The 20,370-nt window shown below is 46.6% G+C and overlaps 2 protein-coding genes and 1 long non-coding RNA gene across 6 annotated transcripts in view; 1 reads left to right on the forward strand and 2 right to left on the reverse strand.

Annotated features, from left to right (window-relative positions):
* Positions 1-139: 139 nt before the first annotated feature.
* Positions 140-13,828, reverse strand: ubtfl (upstream binding transcription factor, like). 4 transcript variants are annotated; one of them, XM_038719137.1, is made up of 20 exons: positions 13,688-13,828; positions 11,698-11,796; positions 9,599-9,774; positions 9,364-9,447; positions 9,042-9,197; positions 8,724-8,788; positions 6,865-6,985; positions 6,661-6,771; positions 6,402-6,529; positions 5,326-5,467; positions 5,203-5,244; positions 4,784-4,897; positions 4,522-4,683; positions 4,293-4,421; positions 4,055-4,140; positions 3,692-3,881; positions 3,242-3,289; positions 2,795-2,932; positions 2,486-2,587; positions 140-624 (listed from the first exon to the last, which is right to left on the reverse strand). In XM_038719137.1, exons 2-20 carry the CDS (start codon positions 11,753-11,755, stop codon positions 541-543), a joined length of 2,136 nt encoding a protein of 711 aa, XP_038575065.1. In that variant the 5' UTR covers positions 11,756-11,796; positions 13,688-13,828; the 3' UTR covers positions 140-540. The 4 variants fall into 4 exon arrangements, with proteins under 4 accessions (XP_038575065.1, XP_038575064.1, XP_038575063.1 ...); XM_038719136.1 differs by lacking the exon at positions 13,688-13,828 and adding an exon at positions 12,424-12,622 and having other exon boundaries at positions 4,311-4,421; XM_038719135.1 differs by lacking the exon at positions 13,688-13,828 and adding an exon at positions 12,424-12,622 and having other exon boundaries at positions 2,486-2,584.
* Positions 13,829-13,843: 15 nt separating this feature from the next.
* On the forward strand, positions 13,844-14,504 carry LOC119902777. The gene is made up of 2 exons (XR_005444365.1): positions 13,844-13,947; positions 14,056-14,504. It is a non-coding gene; the product is annotated as an uncharacterized LOC119902777 (long non-coding RNA).
* Positions 14,505-18,261: 3,757 nt separating this feature from the next.
* The window catches only part of asap1a (ArfGAP with SH3 domain, ankyrin repeat and PH domain 1a), a 40,516-nt gene continuing 38,407 nt past the window's right edge, over positions 18,262-20,370 (reverse strand). The window contains exon 29 of the mRNA XM_038719144.1: positions 18,262-20,306. Within this exon, the coding sequence (XP_038575072.1) occupies positions 20,232-20,306 (75 nt within the window). The 3' untranslated portion in view covers positions 18,262-20,231. The remainder of the gene's footprint in view (positions 20,307-20,370) is intronic.

Raw genomic sequence — 20,370 nt, forward strand, 5'->3', positions numbered from 1 at the left:
TCAAAAAAGCAAAACACCACCCTTAAATAGGATTCTTGTATGCTGTATATTTCAATTAGTAAACGTCCTCAGTGTCATGCTTTCACTGTTGTCACCTGTCGCTGTGACATCAGTGTTTAAATGAATTCAGAAGACAGACTTGAGAAAAAAGTGCATTTATTTGTTAATTTTCTCAGGCTGGCGGCTGATTGGAGGCTGAACACTGGCTCCTCCCTCAGCGGTAACTAACGACAACCAATAGGCTCCGCCCCTCCTGCCTGTCAAACTGTACAAACCTGGCCCTCGCCATCGCTCAAGAAATAAAACAAACCTGTCTGAAACGTCCGGCAGATAAAAACCAACACTCGATAAAAAACAGAAACAAACACACAGGTAACAAAACTCTCCGTCAGGCTCCGCCCCTTCACAGGGAGGTGGGAGGGGCCAGCATGTCCGCAGTATGCCGACGACACCACTTCTCATTGGTCCGCCGGGATGATTGGCACTGAGGAGGCGTGGCCTGCACAGCCTGTCCTCTCCAATGAGGTGGAAGGTGCGGAGCTAGTCCGAGTCCGAGTCACTGGAATCCTCAGAGGAGCTCTGATCTTCATCGTCCTCATCATCCTCGTCGTCATCGTCGTCGTTCTGACGAAATAACAAAACAGGAAGAGGTTTAATTTACATGTTGTCGCCGCTGTGATTCGGGGGCACAGTTAATAGAGAGCCTAAGTCCCGCCCCTTCTGGTGGACCACCATGGGACCTTAGGAAAATATACATACGGTAGCCAACGGCAAGAGACAACAATTTTTAGATGCCGTTAAAGTTGTTCTCTGAATCACACATATGTTGTTTATCAATTTAAAATGTACACTTCAAAGTCAAAAAATTTGCAGTTTGATGTAAAACTGTTCTAATATAAAAGAACACAAACCTAAAAGTTGCGTATGTGAAGTAACTTTTTCTCTCAACTTAAGCTAACGTTACTGAAGCTATTGTCAAAAAACTGACATGAGAGGATGATGTGATAAAAGGACCCACAGTCACTGGATTACACACAAAAGGTGAGATACATTTCAGCATGGAACATGGCTACATAGCTGGTCACTGAAGCTAACGTCACTGAAGCTGACATAATTGAAACAAACTTTACTAAGGCTAACGTCACTGAAACTAACGTCACTAAGACTAACGTCACAAACAAACTTCATTGAAGCCAACGTCACTAAGGCTAACGTCACTGAAACTAACGTCACTGAAACTAACGTCACTAAGACTAACGTCACAAACAAACTTCATTGAAGCCAACGTCACTAAGGCTAACGTCACTGAAACTAACGTCACAAACAAACTTCACTGAAGCCAACGTCACTAAGGCTAACGTCACTGAAACTAACGTCACTAAGACTAACGTCACTGAAGCCAACGTCACTAAGGCTAACGTCACTGAAACTAACGTCACTGAAACTAACGTCACAAACAAACTTCACTGAAGCCAACGTCACTAAGGCTAACGTCACTGAAACTAACGTCACTAAGACTAACGTCACTGAAGCCAACGTCACTAAGGCTAACGTCACTGAAACTAACGTCACTGAAACTAACGTCACAAACAAACTTCACTGAAGCCAACGTCACTAAGGCTAACGTCACTGAAACTAACGTCACTAAGACTAACGTCACTAAGACTAACGTCACTGAAGCCAACATCACTAAGGCTAACGTCACTGAAACTAACGTCACTAAGACTAACGTCACTGAAGCTAACGTAATTGAAGCTAACTTCACTGAAGCCAACGTCACTAAGGCTAACGTCACTGAAACTAACGTCACTAAGACTAACGTCACTGAAGCTAACGTAATTGAAGCTAACTTCACTGAAACTAACGTCACTAAGACTAACGTCACTGAAGCTAACGTAATTGAAACAAACTTCACTGAAACTAATGTCACTAAGGCTAACGTCACTGAAACTAACGTCACTAAGGCTAACGTCACTTAAGCTAACGTCAAAGAGCTTCCATGTGTAGATAATGTGATGAAAGGACCAGGAGTCGTTAGACTAAACACATCAGGTAAGATACATCTGTGCGTGGAACATAGCTGAGCTGCCTGGCTAGTAGCAACAATGAATGTTGGCTTAGTATTACAGCACTAACATGTTGGTGACGTACACTGTGCGAGAGGAGAGATGTAGTTCATTGAGCGGTTTCACACAGAACTAAATATTACTGTACAGTTTTATGAAAAACTGCAACCACGACTTAAATTATCTTTTAAACTGACAAACATCATGTGTGTAATTCAGGACAATTCCAACGGGATCTAAACATTAATCTTTCTTGTCCTATGGTGGTCCACCTGGAGGGGCTTAGGCTATTAGCTTAGCTGCGTCTGCAGGACTGGGAGCTTGGAGGACCTGTAAGGACCAAGTCTTTATATAAATCAAACCTGGAGGAGTTTTAATGGGTTTTCTTTATGATTGCTGAAGGGTAAAAACGTTTTCACCTCGTCATCCTCATCGTCACTGTCTGTGGAGCCCGACGTCTCGTCATCTTCATCAGAGTCAGACGAGTCGCTCTTCTCCTCGTCTGAGTCAGACATGTCCTGCTGGAAGACGACATAGATGCAGCTTTATAACACAGAGCCTGACAGACCGCACTGAGGTATTCAAAACCTTTCAACAGTCTCAATCAATGCAAAGCAAATCAGTAAATTGAACGCAAGAAAGTTCAGAAATGAGTCTGGTACAGTTATATGTTATATATTTATTTTAGTTCACTGTCCCTTTGTGTGTTGTTGTGTAGTGTGTGTTACCTTGGCTCGGTACGCCATGGCCCTCTTGGCAACCCCGACAGTCTGTGTCGCAGCTCTTGAACTCGCCGCCTTCCCCTTTGCTGTCACACGGACTTTAGCTCCCGGGCTGCTACGAACTTTAGCGGTGCTGCGACGTTTCTGAACCAAACAAACAAACATATTGACGCACTGAAACGTCTGACTGAGGATAATTAAGCTATCAGTAACCTGCAGCGCCTGTTAGCTTAATGCTATCTTAGTCTGTGTTACCCCAAACGCAATTTAGCTTAGCACATTAGCTTAACTCTTAGCATTATGTCTCTGAAACATTCTGTATTATTGGTAGTTTACCGATATGTTAGCAAGTGTCCTGTTAGCTTATGGTGGCTCTCTGGGCAATAAGCTAATTAGCAACCTACCTAGCTAACCTACCACTAATGATATTAAGTTGTTCTGATTCCAACTCACCGAGGTGGAAAATTCCTTGTAGACGGCTCGGTCCTGAGGAGACAGAGACTGGAGACAGGAAGGAAAGAGTCACATGTCTTTTTATTTCATTTTCTTTGTGTTCAATCAGCTTTGTGTCATGGCCGCTAGAAGGCGACCTATTGTCTCAGAGGTCTGGAGAAATGCTGAGCATCTCTATCAATGACTCAGCGGAAAGTTCTGTTCATTAACATTAAGTCTTTGCTGTTAAATAAAGTTGTGAAGTGTTTGTCCTAAATGTTATCAGAAAACAAGTGTTGTTCTTGATATATTAAATGTATTATTAACGTCGCTGTAAACCTCTGACTGACCACCTTGGTTTAAAATATTAATGATTCCCATGATTCTCTGCAGAGAACGTGTGACCTGAGCAGGTTGAACCAGATGCTGTTCTCCAGACCTCTGGTTGCAGCGGCGACAATGTGAGGTTACCTTGACCCAGGCCTCCAGTTCGGCCTTGTACTCCACCTGCTGCTCCTCCACCAGCTTCTTGTACTTGTCTTTCTGACTCTGGGTCAGTTTGTGCCACCTCTTCCCGATCTCCACCATCCGCTCCTTCAGGCTGAAGTGGTTCAGCTCGCCATTGGTCAGCAGCTCCTGCGAGAACATCTGATACCCGCTCCTATTGGATGGAAACAGCAGGGGGAGGGGCTTACTACGAGGCTGGTTTTATTCAAAAATATATTTCACTGAAATCTGCATTCTGTCTCTCCCCCATCTGGTCTGGTGAAGTCATTGATCAGCAGGAGCGTCTGGTTAAACTCTGGTTATTACATCACTTCCTGTCAGACTCACACTGGAGGCTTCTTTGGTTCTCCGTCAAACTTGGGTTTCCTCTGACTCTGACCTGCAGGCGGCGCCCTCATCTCTAGCAGCTCCCTCTGCAGGACACAACCATCAGTACAATAAGAGAAACAGCACTTCAGCATTAATGAATCAAACATATCTGTATTAATTGATCAGCATGTTTCAGTGTGACTGCAATGTCAGCAGGTGGTGGGCGGAGTCAGTGGGGGGGGCGTGGCTCACTGACCACAGGTTGGTACTGAACCTCGTAACGCTTCTGGTCCTCCGCCGCCTTCTTGATCCAGGGGATCTTCTCCTTCTTCTCCATCGACTTCCAGGCCGCCTCCATCCCGGCCTGGGCCTTCCTGCGGTCGCTCTGTGGAGCAGGTCACATGACCAACCAATGGTGAAAAAATGTCACATGAAAAACTGACACCACACTGGTAATTTCGCAGGTAATTTGTGATGAAACGCACTCTGTATTTGGCCAGGTAGTCTCCGATCACGCTGTGCTGCCACATCTCCTCGGCTGTTTTCGGCGTCTCTGGAAGCTTCGCCGTCTTCTTCCCGTCACGTTTGTCCTTTGCCGCTCCAGCGGGTGTCCATGGCTCTGGCTCCGCCTCCGCCTCCCGGCGCTCCTGGGACAAAAACAAAAAACGCCACGTCGCAGGTAAGTTTATATTTCAACTAAAAACATACACAGCCCGATATCACAGCTGAGGCTCCAGGTGTTCACACCTTGATGGACGGAGACTTGGCTCTGTGTGGGCTGGAGGCCGCGCCCCCTCCCAGTCTGGCCCCGCCCAGTTTCTCCTCGGTCATGACCCGGTCTCGCTCCTCCTCCGGGAGACTCTGGAAAACACACAATCCAGCTTCATCAATAAAAACCACATTTATTTTGTACGTCATCGCTTTGTTTGTTATTCCTTTACTCGTGCCGCCGCCCCGCCCCCGCACCTTTAGCTCAGCCCAAATAATAAACACATTTTTCATGGATTTGTTTGAGCTTTTTATGAAAGGACTGTTTGCTAACGAAGACCCTCCAGGTTCACAGTCAACAGGAAGAACTGGTTTAATCCAGATTATCAGTGGAGAAAATGTTTAAAGCTGCTTTGCGTTTATATGAACAGGAATCATCTGATTGGATCTTAACGTACCTCCAGAAACCTCTGCAGGTCGATGTCGTACTGCTTCTTCCTCTGTTGAAACAGAAAAGAGTGAGACGTCACGGTGTGAACGCTGCTGTGACGTTAGCTTGGCGTTAGCGTGCTGATACCGACCTGCTCGCAGCGTTTCTGAAACATGTCCTTCTCTTTCTGCGTCATCATTTTCCACTGCTTACTGCAGAGCACCATCCGCTCTGTGCTGGGGACGTCCTTCATGTTCACCATCAGCTCCGCGCAGTACAGCGAGTACCCGTTACTAGCCAGAGACACACAACCGTTAGCCACTTCTGCTAGCCAACACACAAGCGTTAGCAACCTGGTAGCTCACCACACATTGTTCTTCAGCTTCTTCAGTGCAATTTATACTTCCACGTCAAATCGACAGCGTGGCCTCTGTGTAGCGCCCTACCCTATGCCATCACCTACGGCGTAGCCAGACGTGCACCTTCTCAAAAATGTAACTACACGTCGAGTCGACGCGGACCGTAAGCTCTGCGATTGGTCGGCTGGGTAGCCTCGCAGCGCCTCCGAGCCGACAGGAAGTGCCCGTCCTTTGAAGTAACTTTTACTAGCGGCCAAAACGGTGGCTGTAACACGGTGGATCGATATATTTGACCGTCACAACCCGAGCGAAATGACCAGAATGTGATCCACGCGCTCGGTAACATTTGAAAAGGCACACAATTTTACCCCCATTCACGTTAGCGGAGCGCTAAACCAGAAGTTAGCCTGCTCGGCTAAGCCTGTTGGCTAAAGTCAACACAGTGGACGCTGTAGCGCTGCTGCCGACTAGCGTTTGGGGGTGTGATTGCTGACTGACGGACACACGGACGCACAAGTATAAATGCATGGCTACGTGCGTAGCCTATGGCGTAGCTACACACGTAGACCCTACGCAGGAATGTAAATCAAGCTTTAGAACTTACCATCTGCCCGTTAGCAGGACTGCATTCTGCTTGTTAGCAAATCTTTAGTCTGCATACTTGTTACTTTTTGACAGCTCTATAATATCTTTTTCACCAGCTTGTTTAAATCTAGCTCATAAGGTTGTTAGCATCCTGTTGAATAGCTCATTAGCATCCTGATACTCTGTTGTTAATCCGAGCAGCACGTCACTAGTATCTTGAACATCAGCTGATCAGTATGGCGGTAGCATTACGCTTGTCAGCTGAGCGCTCATTAGGACTTACGGGGGTGGTTTTGTCGGCCGTCCGTCAAACTTGTCCTTCAGCTGTCTCTCTGCTTTGGTGAGGACGGACCGAACGTGATCATCAGACGTCACATCTGGATGAGCTTCATGATACGCTCGCATGCTGCCCTGCACACACACACACGTTCAGGTCTCACCTGTTCTAACATATTCCTGTCCCAAGTGGATCCATAGGACCAGAGGTTAATAAATCTAGTCTGGTTTGGTCTGGTTTAGTGTAGCCTGGTCTGGTCTGATACCTCGTAGTCTTTCTGGAGCTCCAGAGCCTTGCTGATCCACTTGAGTCTCCTCTTGTCAGACAGCTGGGACCACTGTCTCCTCAGAGCCTCCTTCAGCTCCTTCTGACTCACCTGCAAACCAAACACAGTTTCACTTTGGAAAACTCTCTTCAAAATAAGTATTTTATATATAAAATAATATATTTAATGTCTGTGTGCGCGTACGTCTGGGTGCAGCTTCATGTAGGCCTTCTTCTCATGGTTGTACCACAGCTGCTGAGGAGTTTTAGGTTTCTCCGGCAGGTCGGACTTCTTCCTCTCTTCCATCAGCTCGGGATGATCCTGTCTGCAGGTCAGCTGATGTTAGCCATGCGAAATGCTAAATGCTAAACGCTAAATGCTAATACCACACGCTTAACACCACACGCTAAATGCTAATACCACACGCTTAACACCACACGCTAAATGCTAACACCACACGCTTAACACCACCCACTAAATGCTAACACCACATGCTTAAAAACACCCGCTAAATGCTAACACCACACGCTAAACACGTGCTGAATGCTAACACCACACGCTAAATGCTAACACCACACGCTTAAAAACACACGCTAAATGCTAACACCACACGCTAAATGCTAACACCACACGCTAAATGCTAACACCACACGCTAAACACACGCTGAATGCTAACACCACACGCTAAATGCTAACACCACACGCTTAAAAACACACGCTAAATGCTAACACCACACGCTTAACACCACACGCTAAATGCTAACACCACACGCTTAAAAACACACGCTAAATGCTAACACCACACGCTAAATGCTAACACCACACGCTAAATGCTAACACCACACGCTAAATGCTAACACCACACGCTAAATGCAAACACCACACGTAGTTTACACGTAGTAAACAGTCAATACTCAATACACAGTCAGTAAACAGCACACAGTCAGGTAAACAGTCAGTACATAGTAAGTAAAAAAAGTCAGTGAACAGTACACCGTCAGTGAACAGTCAGTGAACAGTACACCGTCAGTGAACAGTCAGTGAACAGTACACCGTCAGTGAACAGTACACCGTCAGTGAACAGTCAGTGAACAGTACACAGTCAGTGAACAGTACACAGTCAGTGAACAGTCAGTGAACAGTACACAGTCAGTGAACAGTCAGTGAACAGTACACAGTCAGTGAACAGTTCACAGTCAGTGAACAGTACACAGTCAGTGAACAGTACACAGTCAGTGAACAGTTCACAGTCAGTGAACAGTACACAGTCAGTGAACAGTCAGTGAACAGTACACAGTCAGTGAACAGTCAGTGAACAGCACACAGTCAGTACAGTCAGTGCACAGTCAGTGAACAGTACACAGTCACTACACAGTCAGTGAACAGTACACAGTCAGTGAACAGTACACAGTAAACAGTCAGTACATAGTAAGTAAAAAAGTCAGTGAACAGTCAGTGAACAGTACACCGTCAGTGAACAGTCAGTGAACAGTACACAGTCAGGTAAACAGTCAGTAAACAGTACACAGTCAGTGAACAGTCAGTGAACAGTACACAGTCAGGTAAACAGTCAGTACATAGTAAGTAAAAAAAGTCAGTGAACAGTCAGTGCAGTTACAGTGCACAATTAGTGCACAGTAAACAGTCAGTGAACAGTAAGTGAACAGTAAACAGTCAGTACATAGTAAGTAAAAAAAGTCAGTGCACAGTACCCCGTCAGTGAACAGTCAGTGCACAGTAAACAGTCAGTGAACAGTCAGTGCACAGTAAACAGTCAGTAAACAGTAAGTGAACAGTAAACAGTCAGTGAACAGTCAGTGCACGGTAAACAGTCAGTAAACAGTAAACAGTCAGTAAACAGTAAGTGAACAGTAAACAGTCAGTGAACAGTCAGTGCACGGTAAACAGTAAACAGTCAGTAAACAGTAAGTGAACAGTAAACAGTCAGTGAACAGTCAGTAAACGGTAAACAGTAAACAGTTAGTAAACGGTAAACAGTCAGTAAACGGTAAACAGTCAGTAAACGGTAAACAGTCAGTAAACAGTCAGTAAACAGAACATACCTGAATCGAGCCATATTCTTCTCAAACTCTTCTTTCTCTCTCTGAAACTCTGTGATGTACTTTTGCTGCAGGAAGACAAACATGTTTTGTTGTTTTGAACAGTTTATTTAAAGGACCCGGTTTTAGGATTCTGGCTTTCAAAATAATGGACTGAACAACAACTGGATCATCATGGCTAACCTGGATTTAAGACTTACTGTACTTCATTTGGACCTTTTCTATTAAGAACATCTGAATCACATATTATCATCTGCATCTGTGACTTGTAAAGTCAGCTGACATGTTTTCAGCCAATCAGCTACAGAGCGCCACCCTGACCTTCTTCTTCTCAGGCAGCTCCTTGTACTTCTTGGACAGGATCTTGGTCAGGTCCAGGTTGCTCATCTCCGGGTGGATTTTGGCGTATTTGGCTCGTTTCTCCATGAAGAAGCGGAAATACGGAGTCAGAGGCTTCTTAGGGAAATCTGGATGAGTCTGTGGAGAAGTGGAGTCAGGGTCAGAGGTCAGAGACCACTCCAGAAACACATCTGGGATCAGTCTGCAGAGATTTCAATCATTTGGACTATTTTTAATTTCCTGCTGCAGGTCCAGGATCAGCTGCAGGTCCAGGATCTGCAGCGTTCAGCACAGTCTGACTCACCTTCAGTTTTTTGCCTTTGTACGGATTCTTCACGAACTCCGTGGCGTCTACGATCAGCTCCGTCATCGTTCTGTACTTGCGAACCTGAAACACAAAGACACGACGGCGTCCTGTGGTCAGTGAACACATCAGCAGTTAATTAATGAGTGTTCACCTTTTAGCTTCAGGTAGAGCTCTTTCATGTTAGTTAGTAAAAGTAAGTAAGAAAATCTGTCGCCGTGTTAACAGTTCGTACCTCAGACGAGACTTTCTGCCACTTCTGGCGACACATGTCTCCGGTGAAGCTGCCGAAACAAACTTTCTCCCAGTCGAAGTGCGACTCTGTGGTTTTATACTTCATGGCGTCTCCGTCCGGCAGCACACTGCGAATCCTCTCCAGCAGAGTCAGACAGTCCTCCTTCGTCCAGTCATCTGCACACACGATAAGTAATATTAGCCGTTCATCAACAGCTGTTCATCAGTTTGAGACACCGGATCCAAAAACCAGTTCTGCTCTCAGAGCTCATAAGAAGGTTCAGCAGAGACGTCCGTTCCTATCAAGCAGAAACTTCCGGCTCTGACAGTGACCCTTAAACCTGCGTCCTCTCTAGCGGCCAGCAGGGGGCGACTTAAACCTGCGTCCTCTCTAGCAGCCAGCAGGGGGCGACTTAAACCTGCGTCCTCTCCAGCGGCTAGCAGGGGGCGACTTAAACCTGCGTCCTCTCTAGCGGCCAGCAGGGGGCGACTTAAACCTGCGTCCTCTCTAGCGGCCAGCAGGGGGCGACTTAAACCTGCGTCCTCTCTAGCGGCCAGCAGGGGGCGCCTTAAACCTGCGTCCTCTCTAGCGGCCAGCAGGGGGCGCCTTAAACCTGCGTCCTCTCTAGCGGCCAGCAGGGGGCGCCTTAAACCTGCGTCCTCTCTAGCGGCCAGCAGGGGGCGCCTTAAACCTGCGTCCTCTCTAGCGGCCAGCAGGGGGCGCCTTAAACCTGCGTCCTCTCTAGCGGCCAGCAGGGGGCGACTTAAACCTGCGTCCTCTCTAGCGGCCAGCAGGGGGCGACTTAAACCTGCGTCCTCTCTAGCGGCCAGCAGGGGGCGACTTAAACCTGCGTCCTCTCTAGCGGCCAGCAGGGGGCGACTTAAACCTGCATCCTCTCTAGCGGCCAGCAGGGGGCGACTTAAACCTGCGTCCTCTCTAGCGGCCAGCAGGGGGCGACTTAAACCTGCGTCCTCTCTAGCGGCCAGCAGGGGGCGACTTAAACCTGCGTCCTCTCTAGCGGCCAGCAGGGGGCGACTTAAACCTGCGTCCTCTCTAGCGGCCAGCAGGGGGCGACTTAAACCTGCGTCCTCTCTAGCGGCCAGCAGGGGGCGACTTAAACCTGCGTCCTCTCTAGCGGCCAGCAGGGGGCGACTTAAACCTGCGTCCTCTCTAGCGGCCAGCAGGGGGCGACTTAAACCTGCGTCCTCTCTAGCGGCCAGCAGGGGGCGACTTAAACCTGCGTCCTCTCTAGCGGCCAGCAGGGGGCGACTTAAACCTGCGTCCTCTCTAGCAGCCAGCAGGGGGCGACTTAAACCTGCGTCCTCTCTAGCAGCCAGCAGGGGGCGACTTAAACCTGCGTCCTCTCTAGCAGCCAGCAGGGGGCGACTTAAACCTGCGTCCTCTCTAGCAGCCAGCAGGGGGCGACTTAAACCTGCGTCCTCTCTAGCAGCCAGCAGGGGGCGCCTCCAGCGGCTGCAGAAAGAAGTGTGATTGTATAGAAGTCTGTGAGAAAATGTTTCTACTTGTCAGCTGATTTATTCCCTCAGTAAACACTTTCCTGATGAGTTTCTGGTCTCAGTCGCTGGTTTCAAGTCTTCTTCAACACAGCATGATGTTCATTTAGTAAATTATGGTCCCATTTAGAGGAACAGAGACCAGGAAGAAGGGGAGGCTTTAGGGCGGGGCTACAAGCTGATTGGCGACCTGTCAATCAGGACAGAGGCGACTCGTATCCGCTGCTCTGTATAAATTTATCCAGTGCTGCTGAAAAAGCTCATCAGCAGTCGGCTGGTCATTTTTCAATAAGTACGTTTTGTTTTAAGCCTGTTTGTCGCTAGCTAAAATTAGCATCCCAGCTAATATCACAGTTAGCATGAATTACAGATGCGTCTCGCTCAAATGCAGCACGACAAGCAGCTGCTGAACGGAAACGATTGGTTGGTTTGTCGTGGGTCAGCAGTGTCATGCAATCTCAGTGACACCCAGATCCACAAACCAGAGATTTCACCACGTTCTTTTGGTGATTGTAAACTTGAAAACGGACTCACAGGTGAGATGTGACGGCAGGTGTTGATGATGTCACAGCAGGCTGGTGTTACCTGGTTCACTTTTGATCCTGGCGCTCTGAGCTCTGGAGACGCTGCTGCTGCCGTTCATCCTGCAGCGACTGGCGGAGAAGACTCCGCCCCCTCCTTCTTCTACACACACAAAAAACAACTTTATTTATAACGCAGACAACAAACAACACCTAGTGTCCACTTTATTAGGGACACCTGTACTGCTGTGGGGACGCTGGGGACGTGTACCCACCACTTTTTTAATGTTGAAAAACATTCTGAAACAGTTTGCAGTTAAATAACAAATGAAAATGCTTTTAGAAAGGTTCATATGCACATTTAGAAAACAGGCAGTGCAATTAAAGTATAGCAGAAACTAATGTGTATCGTCCAGAAGAAGGAACTTCAGCTAAAAACACAAGCTGCTGATTAAAAAATGACCCAAAAATGTGCAGCAGCAGTGAGTAAGTTTAAGTTTAAGCCTCTTGTGATGTCTTGCGAGCCAATTGTCTCTTCATAACCCTAATTGGAGCCACTATGTCATCACAAGTGTTGGATCCAGCTGTTCCGACCTTCCTAGCCAGTATTTTATACTTCTACACAAAATATGTCCAAATAATAAAAGAAATTACAGATTAAACTGCCCAGCAGGATATAAAGTGATCAATATAAGACAACATGAACCCATCAATAATTATTACTCAGGTATAGATTATTCTGCAGAAGAATATTGATGATGTTTGTACTTTTACTTCAGTATAATATTACTTCTTCCTCTGATCACTTCTCTCAGCGGCTGATCCGCCAGCTCCTGCCCGCCCACAGCGCTCTGGTCCCGGCCTGTCCTGACCGACCGGCCACCCTCTCCCCGGCTCTGGTGCCCGCGGCCCGCTGACAAGGTCAAACTGTGGGCAAAGACTAGGCGTTTTATTTCTGCACTTGCGGAGAACATCCCAGATATTTTAGCTTCTGACCGGATCCCAGCTACCGGCCGAACTATGTTCTGCTGTGACCCCGCCACGGGTCAGTCGGAGGGCAGGCTGGACTCGGCTCGAGTGTTTCACCGGACTCCGTTCAAAAATGGGTCACTTTAAGTCAGAAGTGCGGACATGTAAACGTGAAGCTCATAGACGAGCCTTTACTTTGTCTTTACGAGCAACTCTTTAACTCGGCACAAATCCAAACCATCACGCAGTTCATATTTTAGTTTTAAAATATAAGATTTAATAATAATAATAATTTAATAACTGTCTCTGTGTGTGAACACGCTTCCCCCGAACTATCGCACGGAGGGCGGCAGAGAGCAGCCGCCTCTGTGGGAGTGAAGTTTGGTGAAACCAGGTGCTGCTTGGTGACTGTTCACCTGCCGAATTCACCAAAACAGTCGCCGGTTCGAGAGAATATTGATTTCTGTTCTGTGTGACAAACGTCTGTCGCTGTGTTTATTAGATTTATGATTTCTAAATGCAGTTTGGTACTGAGGTGTGCGCGAACAGCAGTCACGTTATCGGGGTCGCAATTAACTGAGCGGGCCGTCAGGCTCCAGCTGCCCCGGTAATGGCGTCCGTCCTCCGGCAGGAGTCACCACGTAGCTTCCGCTGGCACGCAGAGAGCTACCCGAGCCACAAGCTAACGCTAACCTTTTTTGGTTAAATGTGTAAAATGCGAGTTAGACGCAGAAAATACAAACACTAAACACATCTAAAACATTTTAAACACAAATCAACCACTCAATTTGACACGTGTAGCAGATAATCGCATCATTTAGCAAAACTGCTTAAATGAGAAAATTCGTCGACATCTGTGTGTTTGGTTGTAAAAAATATAATTTTAAAAAGGCGACATGTTCGTCTGGTGTGAATCCTCTAACTGCCAAACTGCTGTATTTCATGATTTGGGTGCTGAGCGGGCTGCATGAGTCGCTGCTGCCCAGAAGCCTTCACTGCGAAGCCGCCATGAATGTTCTGGTGACTCGGTGACAAACGACCAGAAAACCCCAGAAATATCTTTAAAATCACGACTAACTACTTACCTTCGGATTCAGACAGAAACCCGGGTTATTACTGCACACCACTGTGGTCTTTTGGATTATTTCGGGACTTTCAAAGTGTGTTTTTTTCAGCCTTAAACCCCGGGGAGTCAGGTCGAAACGAATCCGGCAAAAGGAGCGTCTAGTCCGGTATGAAACTCCGCCCAGCGCCGCAGGGGGAGGAACTCCGGGGGAAAACATGAGGACAAAGGCGGAGGATGAAACCAGAGACCGCGGCTACAGCACCAGCCAAACCCGCTTAGGTCTGCTGTACATGAAGGACCGCCGTTTTTATTTCATGTATTTTACACACGCGTTCAGTCAGTGTGTTGAACCTCTGCCCTCCTGACTTTAACCTGGTCCGGGTCCAGATGCTGAACCTGCGGGAGACTGAGGACTGGGGGCCGGGGACCCGACGGCCAGGCGCCGACAGAGATGGGGAAGGTGAGCGGCTGCCCGGCTGCTCCAGGCCCAGAGAGGAAGAACCAAAGTGTGCAGAAAGAGATCAGGTCTGCCGGCTGCTCAGACCTCCTCCCCGGCCTGTCGCGGTGCGGCGGCTCGGCATCCTGCAGGACGGCAGCCCGCATCCACATGGCACCCTGCCCGCTGAGGACACGCCGTCTCCCGGGTCTGATCTCCCGACCACCGGTCCCCTCTCACAGAGACCCGCTCACTGTTCACTGTTCAATACAATGTTGGATACACCTGGTCTCCTCCGGGGCCCCTGCACAGGTGTGTGTGTGTGCGGGGGGGGAGGGGGGGTGTACCTGTTAAATAAAGAGCAGTTTTATAAATAAAATAATATTTCTGCAGAACTACAGACTTTTTGTTTCTTGATGAACTTAAAAACCCAGTCTGCGCGTGTGATGGGGCAGTTTTACCTGTCCGCCTCTGTGCCGCCACCTGCTGGTCGGGATGATCAATGCATTAAACTGATGACGAGTTTACGTGTTCTTAAGGTTCAGGGGTTCATATTATTCAGATATTTAACAGGTCTGGACAAAATAATGGAAACGTTCTCTAGTTTATTATCCAATAAAACACCTTAATATGTTAAAATCCTGTAATTAATTAATTACCTAGAATTCCATTAAAATAGCTTAATGTCAGTAATATTGGTATTTTAAAGAAATTATTAGATTATATTAAGATTATTCAATAATAAGAATAATCAAAATATTGACTTAAGTAAAATATTTGATATTATCGTAATTTTAATTTACAAATAAAATCAACCAAACTGACATGACAATGTCTTAAAGTACACTGATTTTAAATATTATGCCCTCATATTTAGTGTCAGTTGGAACATTTCAGGACACTTCTGACTAAAGGATCCCTAAATGCATCTTTGACCTTAAACATGTATAAAATATGAGCCTTGCACTGACTGGATGGAGACAGAAGAGACACCAAACTGAGTTTCTCCTCAGATGTTTATTGTTGAGGTTTCCTTCTGGTTTCCTTCTGGTTGTGCAGGTCCAGCTGAGGCTCAGCAGCAAACTTCAGGGACCGAATGATGAATCGTCATCAGGTCATATTTCACAATAAAACTACATAAAACATAAACAAGGACCTTCAGTCTACAGAAAAACGTTTTCCCCTTTAATAACAGTTTTAGTCCGTTGAATAAATACACATTAAACTTCAGATTGCACATTTCACCATCCAGGATTCAGATCAATCTGATGACGCCAAACCCAGATCAACACCACAGGAACCCACAGCGTTCACCGAAGGAAAGGAGACGGGATCACATCATTACAACATTCATCTCATAAAGAACAATTTTAGATTTAGGATAAAACAATCTCAACACCGTAATCAGTATGCTAATTAGCAGATCTTAAGTCACCCGCGACAGCGTCTTCAGTGAATCAGCTTTATCTTTAAACTTTAAGAAACAGTCAGACATTTGGTGAAATCCTTCTGTTAGCCATGAGCTCTACAAGCTAGGCTAGCTGTTCTAGTGCTAAGCTAAAGGCTAACGACGTCCTGGACCCATCTCTGGACTTTCACAGAGATGAAACTGATCCGTCTGAATGATCAGACTCTGGAGAACAAAAGCATCCAAATGTCAGACTGTTCCTTTAAAATACAAACTCACATTAGAAACAGAGAATTTACTGTTTGTAGGTAGATTTCATATTAAAACTTCAGGTTCTGTTTTACTACGTCAGCTGTCAGGGCGTTTTACTGTTTTCAGAATTAATTCACTTTCAAAAACAATGTTGAAACAACTTTATAGTAAAGACAGTTTGGTGTTGCGCTCATTCGCTTGGTTGCATTTAAGCTAACTAGCACACACAGAGCCTTTAGCTAACACGGTGGTTAGCCGCCATGCTAGCCAGAATGAGTCAGCAAGAACTGTTTGTTTAGAGATGAAATCTAAAGGTGCGTCTCAGTAACAGTTTAACAAACCATCATAACATCTACAGTTAATGTTTAGCTGGAACTGAAACAGGGCTAACTGGATAAAACACATTAAATGCTTCTGGACTTGTGTTTGAAAAACTGTCACAACAACATAAAAACCTTCAAATGAATCGCTGCTAGCTAGCCAGCTTGGTCACTGCCAGTTGGTTAACCAGCTATTGTGGCTTGCTAGCGACAGTTTCAGCCATGACACAGCATGTCAGGAGTTAGCGCTCCAGCTACAGTAGCTCACCAACTAGCCTCACAATAACTCACTATGATAAGCTGAAAGAACCGCCTGTTTCACAAACACGTGTGAAGGTACAAAGCTCCAAAAGGTTTCTTGTGAGATCATAACTTGATAACTTTGCTGAGTCACTTTCTTTGTGACTGAACAGTCCTGTAATCTAAAATGCTACGCTAAATGGCTAATGTATTTAACCCTGCAGGAAAGCCTTTATTTTCAGAAAGCAGCAGCATGTTAGCCTTCATAACGCTAGTTTCCTCCCATTTACTGTTTGAGCTTCATGCTAACGTTAGCAAACTGTGGCTCTTCAGATGTGAACATGAAATATCCTTCTGTGTTTGTTTGACGGTCACGTTGCTTCTTATTGATTATTGAGTCATATATAATACTGAATAAACGACTGGCTGGTTAATGGGGATACAGGGCGCTACATGCATGCTGGACAGGGATTTCCTAAAAAAGATGTCTACACACCGAAGCCTCAGTTTGACTGTGGTGAGCTGCATCTCACTCAAAGTCAACATGTAAATCAGACAAGAGGCTAGCAGTTTCCTCCTGCGTCCAGTTGTTGTGCTAAGCTAGGCTAAAGAGGTTAGAGATGACACAGAATAAGATGAATGATGTGTTGGATACTCCAGATCTGTGAGGACCTTCCTCTGACTCTCTGGTCTTGAATCAGGCTGAAGCTGAGCGAGCTAAACCAGACAGATATTCAGGCCTCCTGGAAACATCATGTCATCACAGACTCAGTATCACTGATCAACATAAACATCTGTACAACAAACACTCCCTGATTTCATTACAACGCCACGAATCACAAAATGGCCACCGCTTACTGATGATGCTTTAAGACACTTTTCACAATCACTTTAAAACAACAGTCTCTTAAAACGTCATGAATCTTTAAAGGTTCTGTATATGAGATCATGAACACAGCGTGGCGTCCTGAGCAGAGAACGACGTCCCTCTGTGAGTCCCTGTGAAGCTGCGATACAAAATCCGTTTCTTTTCTCCTCTAACTCGGTGAATTAAATATTTATTTCCACTAAACCAGTGTTGGTGACTGTTGGAACAGTGCGAAGACTAACAAAGACATTTTTGGTGAGTTTTATTTTGTTCCTGTCTAGTTTGAATTAAGTGTGTTTAACAACGATCTACAAGGTAAAACTATTGTTTTTTTTAATGGAGTTAGCGTGATATAACGTCTGTTTAACAACTTACTGTTTAACAAAAAGGTCTGTCTCTATAACGATCTACAGTGTTGTCATGATGCACTTTTAGGGGACGTATGATGTTTTGACGGACGCATTAAATTGTCCCCAAGGATTACGTTACGGGCTTTTCTGTGTGGAGTTTGCATGTTCTCCCCGTGTCTGTGTGGGTTCTCCTCATGTCTTTGTGGGTTCTCCCTGTGTCTGCGTGGTTCTCCCTGTGTCTGTGTGGTTCTCCCTGTGTCTGTGTGGGTTCTCCCTGTGTCTGTGTGGGTTCTCCCTGTGTCTGCGTGGGTTCTCCCTGTGTCTGTGTGGGTTCTCCCTGTGTCTGCGTGGTTCTCCCTGTGTCTGCGTGGTTCTCCTTGTGTCTGTGTGGGTTCTCCCTGTGTCTGCGTGGTTCTGCCTGTGTCTGCGTGGTTCTCCTTGTGTCTGTGTGGGTTCTCCCTGTGTCTGTGTGGGTTCTCCCTGTGTCTGCATGGTTCTCACTGTGTCTGTGTGGTTCTCCCTGTGTCTTTGTGGTTCTCCCTGTGTCTGTGTGGTTCTCCCTGTGTCTGTGTGGGTTCTCCCTGTGTCTGCGTGGTTCTCCCTGTGTCTGCGTGGTTCTCCTTGTGTCTGTGTGGGTTCTCCCTGTGTCTGTGTGGTTCTCCCTGTGTCTTTGTGGTTCTCCCTGTGTCTGTGTGGTTCTCCCTGTGTCTGTGTGGATTCTCCCTGTGTCTGTGTGGGTTCTCTCTGTGTCTGTGTGGGTTCTCTCTGTGTCTGCGTGGTTCACCCTGTGTCTGCGTGGTTCTCCCTGTGTCTGCGTGGTTCTCCCTGTGTTTGTGTGGGTTCTTAATTTGGGCAAATTAAGGGGGTCACTCTATATGTGGAGTTTATTAATGGAAAATTATTATCATATCATATATTAAGATGAAACCTTCACCATGATAAAGTCATTTTAATACAGAAATGAATAATAATAATAATAATAATAGTAATAATTATTTATATTTTTATTACTATTAATTAATCATGTTTGAGAGACCTTAATTACATCCTAACTAATAAAAAGTTTGGAATGATTCAGTTTAAATCTTTTGTGTGCATGTAACAGGTTTGTGCAGCTCAAAGGGAGCTCCCATCTCCCACAGAAAGCTCTGCTCCTGAACTGAACACAGCTGGATTGTGGTGCAGCCTTTGCTTCTATGTAACACGCAGCATAATGATGATAATAATACTGTGGCTCCCAACAAAGATCCTGTAGGAGTGAGATGCTTCACTCTGTAGCTAAATTCAGTCAGCGGTGAGTCTGCAGATGTTTTTGGGAGCTTGTTAACATGTTTAGTGAGTTCATCTTTTCTAAATAAAGTGAAACTACGTGACGGTGAGGCAGGAGGCGCCTGAATCTGATGAATTTATCCGAGGAGGTCTGCAAACCTCCACAGAGTGACACACTATTTTTTTTTAAACTGCTTGATTTTGACAGATTATTAAACCCCTGCATGAAATAATTCTTGATCAGTTTGATTCTTGTTGCTCTGACGGACGAGATGTCCACAGAGGTCGATCCTCGGCCCTCCATCATTTCACCTCAACCACACCTCTGATTGGACGGTTCTTCCAGAGAGCTCTCTGGGACGCGTATTCGACTCTCCTCCAAAGTTCTCAGAATGAATCATCTCGTGGACACAAAGTCGTCTTTTACTTCTTGAGAGAAAAGTCAAACTTTAACAACACGGAGACGTGAAATCATAAAGACCTGCACAGAAACAGGTGACAGGTGAGTGCACAGTAACAGTTGGAGTCGGCTTTGGAGAGAATCTGTAGCGAAGGAAAAGTCCCACTAACTGATCTAAAACCTGATCAGGATCCAAACCGTCACCTGACGCGTGAAACTGTCCGAACGTTCAGCTCGTCGTCTCGAACAGAGAGAGGCGTGGGAGAAGACGAGTCACCTGATCGGCCAGGCTCTGCTCTGCGTGGAGACGGACCAGTGGCTCAGTGGGGAGGAGGTTCTGGGTTTGAATCCAGGATCTGTGTGCATGTCCGCCTCCTGTCTGTGTGTAGGTGATGAGCTTCACAGTCGTACTCAGACGTGTTGGACGCATGCACTCTGGGAGACAACATGGCGGCCTCCTGGCGGTCAGATGAAAGAGCTGCTTATTTTTTGTATTCGGCTGACCAACCAGAAAAGGGGAACGAGACACCTTCCGCACAGGGCGTGGACATCAGGCCTCTGGGACTCAGGTGAAAATACTGACACGTGACGGCGGCATGTGGCGCAAACATGGACTGAGCTGCAGACTGGCGATCTGTCCGGGTGTGAGCTGGGACGGCGGGACGCGTCGGGTGACGCAGGATGATCCCTTCTGTAATGTTGTGCTTCTCTTCTTGTGCTCCTGTGTGATTGGCTGGTGGTGTCATGAGCCGGACTCCAATCAGATTCTGCTAACCTCTGACCTCTCACCTGTGTTTGCTACGAAGCCGCCGGGTCTGCATGCTGGTTGCTATGGTAACACTGTTAGGATAATAGAGTCTATTTACAGCGAGGACTTCATCAACTGAAGGTTTAGTTTGTTCCTATTGGTCAGCCGCTGCTTAATCACCGACTGACTCCGCCCACCGTCACCTGTGTGACCTCGGCAGGGGGCGGGGCTTGTGCTGCTGGACGGCGGCCTCACACTTGTCTCTGTGGCGGTCAATCACAGAGGTTGTGAACGAATGACATGGGGAAGACGCCTTTCCTCTCGGGCTGTCCCTCGATGTGTCCGATCTGGGGAAGAAACACAGCCAATCAGCACTTAGTATTTAAAGCCAGGTGATCAGGGCACCTTTGA

The sequence above is a fragment of the Micropterus salmoides genome, unplaced genomic scaffold (assembly GCF_014851395.1).
Source record: "Micropterus salmoides isolate LMB-PRFRI ecotype aquatic unplaced genomic scaffold, ASM1485139v1 Ms_hic_scaffold_14, whole genome shotgun sequence".
Lineage (NCBI taxonomy): Eukaryota > Metazoa > Chordata > Actinopteri > Centrarchiformes > Centrarchidae > Micropterus > Micropterus salmoides.

What these genes read in the sequence shown, in the direction of transcription:
- ubtfl (XM_038719134.1), bottom strand. Translation starts at nt 12,607, where the DNA reads ATGTTCTCCGCAAGTGCAGAAATAAAACGCCTAGTCTTTGCCCACAGT. An exon ending in AAGAATATGGCTCGATTCAG is followed by an intron (nt 6,986 to 8,723) that starts GTATGTTCTGTT and finishes GCTGACCTGCAG; the next exon opens with ACAGGATCATCCCGAGCTGA. An exon ending in ACAAGGAATTTTCCACCTCG is followed by an intron (nt 2,933 to 3,241) that starts GTGAGTTGGAAT and finishes TGTTTGGTTCAG; the next exon opens with AAACGTCGCAGCACCGCTAA.